The sequence below is a fragment of the Mus pahari genome, chromosome 9, assembly GCF_900095145.1.
Source record: "Mus pahari chromosome 9, PAHARI_EIJ_v1.1, whole genome shotgun sequence".
Taxonomy (NCBI): Eukaryota; Metazoa; Chordata; class Mammalia; order Rodentia; family Muridae; genus Mus; species Mus pahari.
In genome coordinates, this window is record NC_034598.1 from 72,443,284 (window position 1) to 72,457,832 (window position 14,549).

Here is a 14,549-nt window from a genome sequence, read left to right on the forward strand (position 1 = left end):
CTCAACCTTCCTTTCCCGTTAGATGCCACTGCATCCTTACTCCTCTGCGTCCGACAGTAAACGAGAAGGCCAGGGCCTTGTAAGAGAGAGCGCTGCGGCCAAGACGCCAGCCTTTTAGGTTAGAGGCAACCTCGGCCCGTTTACCTCCAGCAAACCGGTTAACAGCCGCCGCTGTATCCGGCGTCTTGGGCTCAGATTAATGTGGATCTTCCACGTAAACGATTTACGGATGAAATAAAAGCTCTTTAGAGCAATACTTCCTTTCAAGTTCTTAAGATGCCTCTAAATCTTCTGGGAGTGAGTGGTTGGGGTGGGGGCGGGGTGGACAGCGGGTGTTGGGGGAGTGGGGGGGGTAGCGGGGGTGGGGTGGGAGATGGCCCGGCAGGCCTCTGGGAGTGGAGGGTTAACCGCTCTGCGTTCTCACCAGGCTCCTCGGCAATGCCAGTCCCACTGTCGAGGCGACTACGATTCTGGGTGTCCTTGTGTCTCCTGGCATTTGTCTGAAATGGAACTGTCTGTCTGAACTAGGCCAGGGACGCGCCCTACCCTGGGTAAGAAGGGAAGATGGGGGTGGGGTGGGGGAGGAGGGGGCCCTGGGGTGGAGTTAGTCCCTGCCTATTTTCATATTCATTAGGACTGGGAGGTTGCTGGAGGAGCCCAGCTGAGTTTCAAGATATAAAAGCAACTTCGGGTGCCCCTTCTGCAGCCGGGACGTATTAAGAGTCTGGGAGCTGGGCAGCTCCTGGCGTCGCGGGTCTCGCTTCCCCTTTCCCTCCTCTCTGACCCTCCCTCCTCCCGCCCACTGCTCCCTCCTCCCTCCGCGCCCTCCAGCCTCCACGCACCCCGGAGAGCTCGCGGACGGCCTTTCCAGGATTATGGAGTTTCTGAGCGAGAAGTTTGCCCTGAAGAGCCCGCCAAGTAAAAACAGTGACTTTTACATGGGCACAGGAGGCGCGTTGGAGCACGTTATGGAGACGCTGGACAATGAGTCCTTTTACGGCAAAGCGACGGCTGGCAAATGCGTGCAGGCCTTCGGGCCGCTGCCGCGAGCTGAGCATCACGTGCGCCTGGACAGGACCTCTCCCTGTCAAGACAGCAGCGGTAAGTCACCAGCACCCCCGCTGGCCTCCAGCCCCCAACCCCATCCTTATCCCTACTCCCTGGTGGCCTGGCCGGGGCTCCAAACTGAGCCCCAGTCTCAGCCGTCCTTCCCCGAAGTGAGGTACGGTTCGGGTCGAAGTAAAGAAATGTGGGAAGAAGAATCCAGATTGCTGGGGAATGGGCGCCGCTCACTCTGGGACTCCCGCAACCGGCCGGTGTCCAGAGCTAAATACTGCCTGATTCTATTTCGCTTTCGGATAGAGTCCACAACTGGACAAGAAGGCTCTGACCAGGACCCCAGTGTAGGCTAACAGGACTCCAAATAGGTCATAATTGAGTTAAAATACCGCGCCACCGCTGTGAACCCGCCGGGATGGGATGCCGGGAGCTCGGGGATGTGAAATCCATCACTAGATGTCACAGTGGTCAGGAAAACCAAAATCTTTGAGCACTTTTATGTGTGCATGAGTGGGAAGCTATGAAACCGTTTCTAATGTCCTAGGAGTGACGAGTGACGACATTTTTATTGTAAAGATGGTGTATTTCTCTGTTGCTATATATTAGCTTGTGTGAACTTAAAAGTTCCTGCCGATTTTCTTTATTTCTTTATTGCGTTTGTGATGAGCAAACATACGTTTTGGTAAAAAACCTAATCATTTTAGCGTTTGGGCAAAGTATTCCGAGTAAAAACCACTCAGTTGCGGATTCTGCATTGTCTGTTTTTCTTCTTCCACATAAAATGTCACCTAAGGAGCCTTTCGGAATGTTTCTGGACAGAATCTTCAACTCTGAATGCCAGACTATCTCCAAGTCAAAATGTTATCAAAACAAACCATCTATCTTTTTCTATCTTGTAGCCCAGTGCGAACCCTATCATTTCACATCCCGACAGTTAAAACAGGTTTATGATTCTAAGAGGACTTTTCCTTATCGTGGTGTATACGCCGCCGCCCTTAAGCGGTATGGAAAGGAGCGGGGCGCTTTAAAACAACAAACGAATTAAGTGTGAAATATTTACAACAAGCCACCGCCCCCTATTTTAATGGAGGTTCAAAACTCTGGCAAGATCTTTTCACTTTCGGGAGCTCATTCGTTCAATACTCTATACAAATTTTAAATGAATCTCACATTCTACTAGTTTTATACAGTGCAGAGGGTGACTTTTGACTTGGACGGGTAGGACAAAAATGCACATAACCAATGACCGTTTTTTTTAGTGGATTCAATCGTTTATTTGGAAAGACTGGAACAACCAATATTACATACAAGAACGTTTTGGCTTCCTGGCTTCATTTCGGAGGTCGTAAGTGTTTTCTGCACTCTTAGATGCGTGCCTGAAGTTATTTGAACTGACAGGATTTTTACAAATGATTTTGCAGTGGCCTGCTTTGACTGCTAGATAAACCCCACCGTGCTTTAAATTGTCGGGGAAAAGGAACAGAGAAATGGTGATCAGTTTGGAGTGCTTCATTTCCTTTTAAATGTTCATCTCATTGTTGGGAAGAATTTTTAACAGGAAAATATGGAATAAAATGAACAAGGATGGTTACCGGCTATGTTGGAGAAAAAGCCGGTCATTCTCCAGTCCTGCCCCCAGCGTCTTTGCGGCTTCCCCTCCCCCCTCTAATTGCCGCAGTTCCCGGGTTTTAACTCTTGTCTGCGAAGACAAAACCTTATTGTTGATCAGTCATAGTTCTCCTCATATTTATTTTTAAAGCACATCCTCCTTTGCATAAAATCGATGTGCAATATAAGTTATGTAGACAATATAATTCAATGTATTCGTGGAACACACAAAAAGGTTCTTCAAACGGTTAAGATGAATCCCACCCCCCACCACCCCCCACCTTCTTTTAAAGAAGCAAATAAGAATAGTATGGATGAGTCCTTGGAAATCATGTTCTGGTTGGGTTGAGTTTGTTTTCCTTACAAAACAACAACAACAACAACAACAACACAAATAAAGCCCAAACTGCCCTGTTTCCTTATGTCCCTTGTATCTGTCTGTAAATTTTTATGATGCAATATGTTTCTTGTCATACTGCAAGCTTGAATTCCGATCTCAAGTAAATTATTAACATTGAAATAACTTGACAGAATGCAAAATGTCGTTTTAAATTTTATCCTGTTTATTTTTGTATTTTTGTGTTTTTCATTTACCTAGAGTAAACAACATTTTTTTGTCCTAACTATACACTAGCTAAAAGGAAGTATAAAGTATTCAAGGAATGTAAGTCCTTTTTAGTGTAAAGAAATGTATTTAAATCTTATACTTTTTTATTAAAAGGTACTTTCAGAACTTGATAAAAATTAAAAAAAATAGTAGATCTCTTTCTGAAGAAAATTTAAATGCAGTCACAAGTAACTCATTGAACTAGAATGTGTACAGTGTCATGGGACTCATACCTCACTGCAGTCTCTGCTCACCTTTGTTTTGTAAGATGTGGGAGATTTAATATTGGGAGAGAGATACGATTTAAATTTGAAGTAAAATTTTACTGAAGACCAGAAGCAGTTTAATTTTGTCATATGTAAAAAAAAAAGTATATGCTATAAGTTTTATACATCCATATTTAAAAAGTCATGGCTGTTTAGATTTTTTTTTTAAATCTAGAGCAAATTTTCACTTGACTATTTTAATTTGATTATAAACTATATGCACAAACAGTACATTAGCAGTATAAAATAGATCTGTGGACTTTGGCAAGTTCTGAGTTCATGTACACATTTAGAACTCTTTTTAAATCTGATCCACAGTGAATTAATAATGCATTGCACATCATGTGATGATAGAATTAATACTGGCAAAATAAATTATTAGCTGTTATTATTTCCTGGTGCTCTAAATTATTTCACACTAATTGCTTCATCAAAGTATGTTTCACCATCCTGAGTATTGCTGTTTTCCCCCCTGAGTACAGTGAACTATGGGATCACCAAAGTAGAAGGACAGCCCCTTCACACGGAGCTGAACCGAGCAATGGATAGCTGCAATAATATCAGGATGTCTCCCGTGAAAGGAATGCCAGAGAAGAGTGAACTGGATGAACTTGGGGACAAATGTGACAGCAATGTATCCAGCAGCAAAAAGAGGAGACACCGAACTACCTTTACCAGTTTGCAGCTGGAGGAACTGGAGAAGGTCTTCCAGAAAACCCATTACCCGGATGTATATGTCAGAGAACAACTTGCCCTGAGAACGGAGCTCACTGAGGCCAGGGTCCAGGTAGGCATCAAAAGGCAAGGCTTTTCAGGGAGGGATAAAGTTAGAATAATTGAATACTTGTATTTTGTCAAAAAGGAAGAGGCATTCTCAGCTAAGACTTGTACCAAAGTAACATATGAACAAATTGGCCAATAAAAATTTCTTTATACTTGCAAAAATTTTGACCACTTACGAAGTATTCGGACAGGAAGTATTTCAGAAGGTTAATAATGAGGTCATTAAAAAACAGAATTAACATACATGTGGTTTAAAAATAAAACCTTAAACTTATCTCTACTTTATAAATACATATATTTAATTTATTTTTTTGTTTTATTTTTTTTTAACTATTGGGATTTTATTTTAGATTATATATCAGTTATTGTTTATATACTATCCCATAGATCTATAGCTTTATTTCAGTTGGAATTATTGTAATGGAAAATGAACTAAGAGCACAAACTCTTAATAGTTAATTATATATGTATATGTATATATACATACATATAGTATATGTATATATATCATATGTTAATTTTACTAATAAGATTTAAGATATATAAAATGGCTCATTTAATTTTTTTAGGCCCAACTACTTCAGCATGAATACTGCATTTTAGTTTTAAAGATCTAGGTAATTAGATATATATTTTCAGCATAAATAGTAATAATGTAGTTTAAATAATTTTGTATGCCCTTGGTTATATTTATAAATTGTTTAGTCAAATAACTATAGCCAAAGTTTCAATGAATCTAATTTCTTAAAAAAAAAACTAAAAAGAAAAAATCTAGATAAAATGTTGCATGCCTTCTCAGCAGTATTTTATTGTGACTATAGCTGATATTTTAAAATTATACTTTATTAGTTGTCAAGTAATAAGTACAAATTTGAAAGGCAGTAATAAATCAAAAGAAAGGACTTTTTCTTTCATTTACTTTTATTGCTTTGCTTTAAGTGGGAAAGTGTTGAATTCCCTGTTGCATACACTCTTATCCTCGAAAGAGGACTAGATTGTGTTTTCTTTCCTTTTGTTAATAGTTTGCTTGTACGGTCCATTTGTCATCACTGATCACACATGGTGATTTGGGATGGCAGGCAGCAGGTTATGCTTGACTTTCCTGAAGCAAATGGAAATTCTATCACAGTTCAGCAAAATAATATGTAGAAAGTTCACACTGTGGAAGAAGGCGAGAATTGTCTAGTATTAACACCAGGCCTGCATGTGTTTTTTGTCCTGCGTCTATTATTTAAATTAGTTATACTTGTAACCATAGAAAAATATGTTTACATGCAGATGAATCAGCTGTTCCCTCCATGTTCCCGCTTCAGTGCAGGTTCATATCTGTTCGAGGACACGCAGAGAGAGCAACCTGACCCATGTTAACACAGGTTGTTCTCTTTCATGCGCTCTACAGGAGGGCAGAAATTCACACTCATTTAAAAAAAGACATGATTTCCAGAATGTTCTCTGTGTCTCTCTGTGTAGAACATAGGAAAATATGTGTTCCGTTGATGGCTCCATCCCTGGAAACTGGGGCCAATATTTGATACTAGCAATTTAACTTGAGAATGATAACAGGTAGTTTCTTAAAAGTCTTGCTTTAATTTCAGAAAACCCTCCAAAAAATAATATGAAAACTGTTACATATGTGTAGGCCATGAACTGTACAGAAGGTAAGCAGCACAAGTTGTGGTGGCATAAAATATACAGAATTAGGGTTTATTATTGAACATGTATCCACAAATTTCAAGTAAAGTTGAATGCAAAGATTTCTGCAAATGCATATTTATTTATTCTTCACTTCCAATCTGCATAGAGTTGTGTAAAGAGGAGTGAGCCTTTTCTGTATGCTGCCCAGGTGGTGCTTATTCAAAAATATCAAAGCTCCATGTTAAATATAATTTTGTTTCTTCCTTTAAAATACTGCAATATTAGAATTAAAAATTAAAAAAAAAAAAACATTTCAAGAGCAAGCAAGGATTAAGAACCCCCCTTAGGGATATAGTTCTATAAACCAGGATTTCTAAGGTATAATTTGAGAAATCATGAAAGAAAGGTTAATTACCTGGGTGAGGAGTACTGATTCAGTACTGATTCATGATGTTCGGTGCATCTGCTCACTTATTTAACTATTTATAAGTGATTTTTAACTGTATGTAATAAGTATAGTTGTGTGTTTTAAAACCACAGTTTAACGTCAAGTAGAACTTTCCCTGTCAAGTCTTACGACAGATATATAATGTTACTTTGCAGTTTGTAAAAAATCAAGGTATTATGGCTCCCAGTGATTTTAGATAAAATACCAATATTTAATTTTTATAGGATTCTTTAAGTTTAAATATGACTCAGAAGAGTCTTCAGCTTATTACACCACTTAAAGATAATTGTGGATAGACAAAGGTGATAATTGTGTTATGAATTGGCTGGAAGAGAGCATGGTACCTTATTGTCTATCCGGCTCATTGCATCCACTAGAGGATGAATGAGTAAGCATGACAACAGGATGATTATAATTTTTACGTCCAGCAAATGAATACACAGACATATTTGAAAACACACACACACACACACACACACACACACACTCACACATATACATAAATGGTCTGAAGGCTGGTTCTTTCTGTTAAGTTATGTTGCCTCACTGATGTACGATGATATCAGAATACAAGAGAAAGTAAAACACGTGGATCCAGTTTGTATGTATAGAAATTCTTTTTTTTTTATTGTTAATTTTTATTTACTCTGTTTTCCTTTCTGACTTGAAAATTTGAATGTCAAGTCTGCTTGATGTAATGTTCTTCAGCTAAAATTATGCTTTTTTTTTTTTTTTTCTAATACAATACACTAGGTTTGGTTTCAAAATCGAAGGGCCAAGTGGAGAAAAAGAGAACGTTATGGCCAAATACAGCAAGCTAAAAGCCATTTTGCTGCCACGTACGACATATCAGTTTTACCAAGGACGGATAGCTACCCACAGGTATGGTGCCATGACTCAGAGTGCTCCTGCAGGGCAGTGGGTGTGGCTTGATTCAGAGAGTGAGCTTAGGGTTTATTACAGCAACTACAATAGTAAGGAGTGAAAAATCTAGTCTCCAGAAAACTTTTTCCATGTTTAACAAATTTTTACCTACGAAATTATTTATTTTTATTATTTTCTTTAAGAGTCAGTCACTGAAAAATATTTCAAGATCTGTGCCTTTTGGGTTTGCTATACATTGCAAGAAAGAAAAAGAAAGAAAAAAAAAAAGAAATAGCATTTAATGATACGCCTTAATTTTATTTTGTACTTTAAGTATTCAAGCTAATTTGCTTCATTAATTTAAAACAGTATGTTGCCTGTCATAAGATTTGTGGCCATAATTTCGTGCAACATGCAAACTACTGAGGTTAAATGTGGCCTTTAAATGCTCAACTCTACTTCAAAACTTTATTCGTTTGCCAACGTTCTTTTTTGTCACGTTTGATCTCATGCATTCTCTCAAGAGCGTTATTTAATATTACATAGTCTTACAGACAATTTTAAAAATTAAGGTAAGAAATATTTTTCATCTTTAAATGTGTTGATATTTCATTTTTTCATTGTTTTCTTTTTGATCAATAAGGTTTTCTTCATTTTTTATACTTTGTGATACTCACACGAGTTTTGTTATCTTAAAAATCTGTCTTGATATGGAATAATGGTGTTGGAACTGCATTGTTGATGCTTAGCAAGCTGTGCATTGTTTTATTGCTTCTTACTTACTGATACATGCTTTCTAAGATGTTACTGTAGAAACACAGGTGAAATGTATTCTCAATAAATACCTTCTGGTTCTGTATCAAGATCACCTTGACTCCAAATGTGAGAATAGCCATTCCATTCCACTGTAAATTCACACCCTCTCTGTAAGTCCAGCCCTTTAATAATGTTCTTTCCTGGTATCCTTTTTTCCTTAAATTTTCTTTTAAAGATGATTTGAGGAACTTCTTGTTTGTATATAATTACTTAAATTTATTGTGAAAATTTATATATTAAAAAGATAGTTGGACAGTACCAGGTTCAGCTCCTTCGTTTTAAAACTTAGAATAAAACAAGCCTAGTTATGTTAAGGAACTGGCTCATGAACACATCAATGGTATCTTACAGGGCAGCCAATAAGCAACTGCAGTGGCTCAGATTTTTCCCCAGAAGGTTTCCAGAGGCCAGAATTTTGGAAATGATTTGAATCATTGCCACATGCTTCCATTAATCTATCTGGTGTACTATAAAATTTACCTGAAAGCAGTAACCTTATTTTTACCTGGTTAAAAGCATGGCTATCTTTTGCTTATCTATGGTGACAGAGCTAGTGAAATTTTATTCTCCTCATATTTTTGGGTCACTTAGTTGAATTCAAAACAAAACATTTTGAATACGTTTCTCCTCTGAATTGATAGCATCATGGGGAGAGAAACTGTCATACCTTACAGTTTTTCTTACTGCAGACCCCTTATGTACTGTCCAATGTTACATAATAACTTAACCAAAGCAATAGCCTTATGTAATGGGTCTTAATTTTCTCCATTTCTCACATGAAAGAAATGAAGTACATGAATAGGAGGTATTCATTTACCCATGATGATTTTGCCTAACTTTCAACAAGTTCTATTTGAAAACATCATTTAAATATTTATTAGAATTTCAGACACAAATACTATACTCATATCACTTCACCGCTGCCTCCTCCTACAATTCGTCCCAAGTGCCCCACATGTTCTCAAATTCACAATGTATTCTTCTTCAGTTATTGTTTCATTCACACACACACACACACACACACACACACACACACACACGACCCTGCTGAGAACATTTTGTTTTGCTTCTGTGTACAGTGGTTTAAGGCTGACCCTAACTCATACAATAAACTGTCTTTCCAAGTGAACAGATCTCACTCTTTGCATTATCAGAAACATAATTATAAAATAGCCTCTGGGATGAGCTCCGTTATTAGAATCTGCAGTTTCTTTCAGGGGAGCAGGGAATGTTCACCAAGCCAATAAAATAATGAACGAACGAGTGAGACTATGTTTACATCCCTTTGAAAATAATAACTGCAGTCTTTAGAAGAGAAAGACACCAACCTGTGAACTGTTTTCCAGTAGAATTTAAGCATCACTTAGAAAGTTCCCTGTATCCTTCTTGACCAAGATTCCCTCATTTTGAATACTGCTATGTGTCTTCATCCTTTAGCCTTGGATCCCTGTTTCTAGTTTCTAGTTTGTGTTCCTGGCTGTTGGTTACCTTATTTATTTTTGGCTCCTCGTTCTTATTTGCTGTTCTGTAAACCATTTTGAATAGGGTCTGGGACCAATTAGGATCTTCGTGAGGGCCTACAACATTGACTAGCCATCCCCTTTCCTAGCTTCATTCTGTCATTGACTTGCTTCATCTTAAAGCTTTGGGCATCAGGGGACACAATATAATAAGACAGGAAGACATAGCTGAGACAGGAAGAGAACATGGTATGTCTAGGAGGACATTGGGTAGTTATTTTTTCACTTCCAGAAATTACGGTGATTTTATAATTTCTTTTAAATCCCAAGGTATTTGAACGTTTGAATAAATTGGCTATATACTAAAATATGGGAAGACAGAGTAATTGTGCTGAGTTTATTTTGACAGCGAAGTTGATCATTGCCTATAAAATTGACACTGTAACAAAGTTTCATGCTATTCTGTATTAGTAATTTTTAAATTTCTTTTTGGTCAGGGACTCTGAAATCAAGCAAATGTCACACTACAGGGAAGAATTCTCCTTCAACTTAAAAGTATAGAGTAGACTGCTTTTAGTTTCTTTGAAAAAAAATTATGTCAAGATTAGGTCCTCCAAGTTTCAGCCTAAAGGAAATGTTTTCTACCATGCAGCCTGAAAATAGAAACATAACGGGAGAAATGGGCACTGAAATAGCATCCTACAACTCAGCGCAATAAGACATTGAGTCTGGTACTGTTACTAATTACAGCGGGAAGAAAAGTATTAACTGCAGAAAATTTGGAAACTGGAAAATGTTGGAGGCAGGGTAGAAATAAAGAATTAACAATTTGGCAAGGAAGCAAAAGCATACACAGAAATACAAGAAAAACAGAAAGGGTTTAAAAATAAGGATTTTGAAGTATGGAAAATCACTGTACCTTGCAGAGAGATGTCTAAAGTGGACATAAACAGTAATTAATGCTGGGAACATGTTTTAAATACATGTTTCATCTGGCTTTCATTACTTTGCAGTAGTAATTTCACTCTAGAAATATCAGTAAATGTGAACAACCCAGGTGTTATTTAAACCCAGTTATTATATTTCTGTCTTCTTGCCACACACCTACTTGAGTTCACATTCTCTGAGGTTAGGCATCAAGAGCTATTTTTGCACTATTGTCTTTTAAATTTACACGACTAAATGCTCAATTTTGACATTAAAATGTGACTTTCTTGCTTTGCAAATCAAAAATCCCATCATTTTAAAATTTAACGAGGAATAATATAGAATATTTAAAAAGTGTTGAAACTTTTCAGAGTATAATAAGATATATTTTTAAACAATTCTGCATGTCTTTTGTAGCAAATGAACAAGATGAGCTGAATAATTTCTCGAGCCACATCCATTAAGGTCACTTATTTTTTTAAATGTGCTAAAGATAGTTTGAACTAAGTATATGGTTCCTACCTATAGTCCTAGCACTCAGCCGCATATGGATGTCAAATGAACAAGAGCTCAAGGTCATTTTAACTTATGAGTTTAAGGTTAACCTGGGATTCAAGAAACACTGTTCAACCACACAAGCAACCAGCCAAAAAAAACCGGTCAGTCAACCAACCAACGCAAACAACCAAGCAACTAATCACTCCATATACCAACCAACCCAAACAACCAAGCAACTAAGCACTCCATATACGTTAAAGCTAGGTATGATGGTACACACCGCTAGTCCAACATTCAGGAGGCAGAGATCATTGAATCTCTGTGAGTTCAAGACTGGAGCTCACACGTAGTAAGACCTTGAGGTTGATCCCCAAGCACCAGGTCTGAAGACTCACAACTCCACTCATTTGGGCACTTGTGCCCACATGCACATGCTTACAGGCATGCTCACTAACTCACTCACTCACTCACTCACTCACTCACTCACTCACTCACTCACTCACTCACTCACATAGTTAAAAACAAAACAAAGCTTTTCTCTTAAAAGTCCTTTGTTTTGGCCAACCATATCAGGTACCACCGTGATCCAACTAAATTATTTGATGCTCAGGACATGACTATTCTAATACATTTCATTGTTTGCGTGTATTCTGTTTGTCTATGTTAATTCCTTTCCCCACCCATGCAATACTTGGTCCTTGACCATCTTTAGTCCTCCCTCTATCAGAACCCTCTTAAAGACAGTGAAGTGTGTAGTATGCAAGATCTCTATACTGTTTGCAATGTAGTCTTTAAAAAGTATGACCCATTTTTCAATCACCTCTCTATCACAGTCATAGTAAACAAACTATTAAATAGTAAACAGATGCAAAGGAGAGTACTGATTTACTTCAATATTTTTCACCATTAAACCAAAATAAAATATCAATAAAGTAGATGTTTCTGCAGTCTCTATCAGATGGATTCCTTTCAGTTTAAGAAATTGACCCCTCCCCAGTTTCCTTCTATAATAGACTGGATTCCCATCATTTTATCATATTGTTTTTCAATGTTATTTATATTTTAATTGACAAATTCATATTATTCACTGCTTTAGGCATGAGGGATATGTGAATAATTTAGACTAAATCCTCTGCTCTGTAGGTAGATTATAAGCTAGTTAATGTTTATATTACGTTACACACACACACACACCTCTGCACAGAAACAAGACCCAACTAACTAGAGACTTAAATGTTTTTAGACTTGGACTTAAAAAGTGAGCATGAACCTATCGACATTAGATACTCATTTATTTATAATTGAGAAAATTAAATTATTTAAAATAATATTTGAAGGAAATATTTTCTGTTCAGGTGTGAATATTTTCTACCAACCTTTATTCCTACAAGGCTTTCTATTTTCATACTGTCAGGCTCCATTTGGACCACGGGGATATTTACTGTGCTATGTACTAGCTAGGTGCTTTTGGTAATTCACTGACTTCCTCTTGAGTCTTTATTTCCAAACTTAGAAGTATTTCTGGCTCTAGCACAGGAGATACTAGAACCACAACTGATAATAATTTTTTTCCTTTGTTCTGAGCGTTAAACTGATTTCTGAATATAAAGGCCTTTGCTTATGTGGTTCCTTGGAGCTTAGTCCTGGGATGTGAGGAAATATTAGGGTTAACATAATGGTTTGCATTCAAACTCTGACTTTACCACTTAATCACTTTCAGATTTTTGGCAAGTGACTTAACTTCTAGGAACATCTCTCCTCATTTAGGATATGAGAATAAAAGTTCAGATGACATTTGTTAGTGCTCAATAAAGTAGTTTATGCAAAGTCCTCAGGACAGTGTCTTGCACACAAGCTCTCTGTAAGTGGTCATGATCCTTATAGCCTCTAGTTATCAATAGTTATTTTTTAAGTATTTACCTGTTCTTTTAAAACTGTAGCATTTAATTTCATCCAATGAGAGAAAATTATTAGTTAAGGGCTTAAGGAAAAATCACATTCCCTTAACTGCACTTTTAAAGTTAAACTAAGACAACCAAATCATGGTAACTTTAGAAGTTTGGATACATAAAATTGAAAACATCACAATAACTTTCTCATGAAGAAAACATTTTCACAAAACATTTCAGTAACAGGTTTAAAGTCATTGTTTTGTCTCATTTGTACTAACTAAAATATAAAGGAGTTTTGTACACTCTGTGGGGAGAGAGACATCACTAAGTCCATTTTACCCAATGCACATGTAGTCACTTTGTCATGTATTGTATTCCTTTTCAAAATTTTTAAAGTAGGTGAACCAATATCTTTTAAAGTAATTAATTATAAAATTATATTTGGTATATCAGAAAATGAATCTTCTTACTTTATAAAATAACTCTGGTATGGTCATTCATGAAATGTTACAGCAAGAACAGAAACCATAGAGTCATAAGATCAACAAATCATATCGATAGTACTGATTTGCACGTATCAAATTGTAATTGAATGTAGATTTCTCAATGCTTAGAATAAGTAGGTGTACACTGTTATAATATAGGATTTAATTACTTTATCATATCTCTTTTATACCTTAAAAAAAATACATTGAGAAAAAACACTGGGAAGAGAGGCCCCTTGGTCTTGCAAACTATATATGTAAGGGGAATGCCAGGGCCAAGAAGTGAGAGTGGGTAGGTAGGGGAGCAGGGGCGGGGGGAGGNTATAGGGGACATTCGGGATAACATTTGAAATGTAAATAAAGAAAATATCTAATAAAAAAAAAGAAAAAATTTAAAAAACAGTTAATTGAATAGATTATAAGAATACATAAAAACATGAAAGGAAATACTAGTATATATAGTATATATATATATATATATATATATAGTATATATGTTAGCAATATATATATATATATTTCAATACCATATATATATATTGAAAGATCTCTTGAAAGAATAGAGAAGAGTCCTATAGGAAGTAAAGTTCGGCTTGTCTACCAGAACAGATGGATTAAAACCTGAATTTCATTTTCATTACTCAGAGAATTTCGTCTAACTTCTTATTTAAAATTTTATCTGTAACATATTTAACTTAATTAATCTATCTGTTTTTGATGTGGTGTCTCATTATGTTGCCCTGCTGGGTCTAATGCCATTTTTATTCCTCATGTTATTATAGGTTTTTAAAACAAAATCAAGTTATTTAAAAAAAACACAAAAAACAAAAAACAAAATTCTAGTTATATCTTTAGTACAGTGTTTGTGTGTGTGTGTGTGTATAAGCATTAAAAATAAGTAAATAAATAGAGTCTATTTGAAAATTATCAAGGGCTGGTACATAGGAATTGTTAAAGGAAGGAAAGGGAAGAAGGAAAATGATGTTTATTTGTTTTTTTTAATCTCAAAAGATAATTAAATATAATAAAATAATATAAAATTTAGTTCAAAACTAAATAAAATTACCAGGTATGGTGGGCTATGCTTTTAATACAAGCATTCATGAGGCAGAGGCAGAGGCAGAGGCAGAGGCAGAGGCAGAGGCAGAGGCAGAGGCAGAGGCAGAGGCAGAGGCAGGAGGCAGAGGCAGGAGGCAGAGGC

At 36.6% G+C, this 14,549-nt stretch overlaps 1 protein-coding gene across 1 annotated transcript in view; it reads left to right on the forward strand.

The window, feature by feature from the left end:
• The first annotated feature begins 710 nt into the window (after positions 1 to 710).
• The window catches only part of Alx1 (ALX homeobox 1), a 20,764-nt gene continuing 6,925 nt past the window's right edge, over positions 711 to 14,549 (forward strand). Inside the window, exons 1-3 of the mRNA XM_021205012.1 lie at positions 711 to 1,101; positions 4,023 to 4,327; positions 7,160 to 7,288. Of these exons, the coding sequence (XP_021060671.1) occupies positions 876 to 1,101; positions 4,023 to 4,327; positions 7,160 to 7,288 (660 nt within the window). The 5' untranslated portion in view covers positions 711 to 875. The remainder of the gene's footprint in view (positions 1,102 to 4,022; positions 4,328 to 7,159; positions 7,289 to 14,549) is intronic.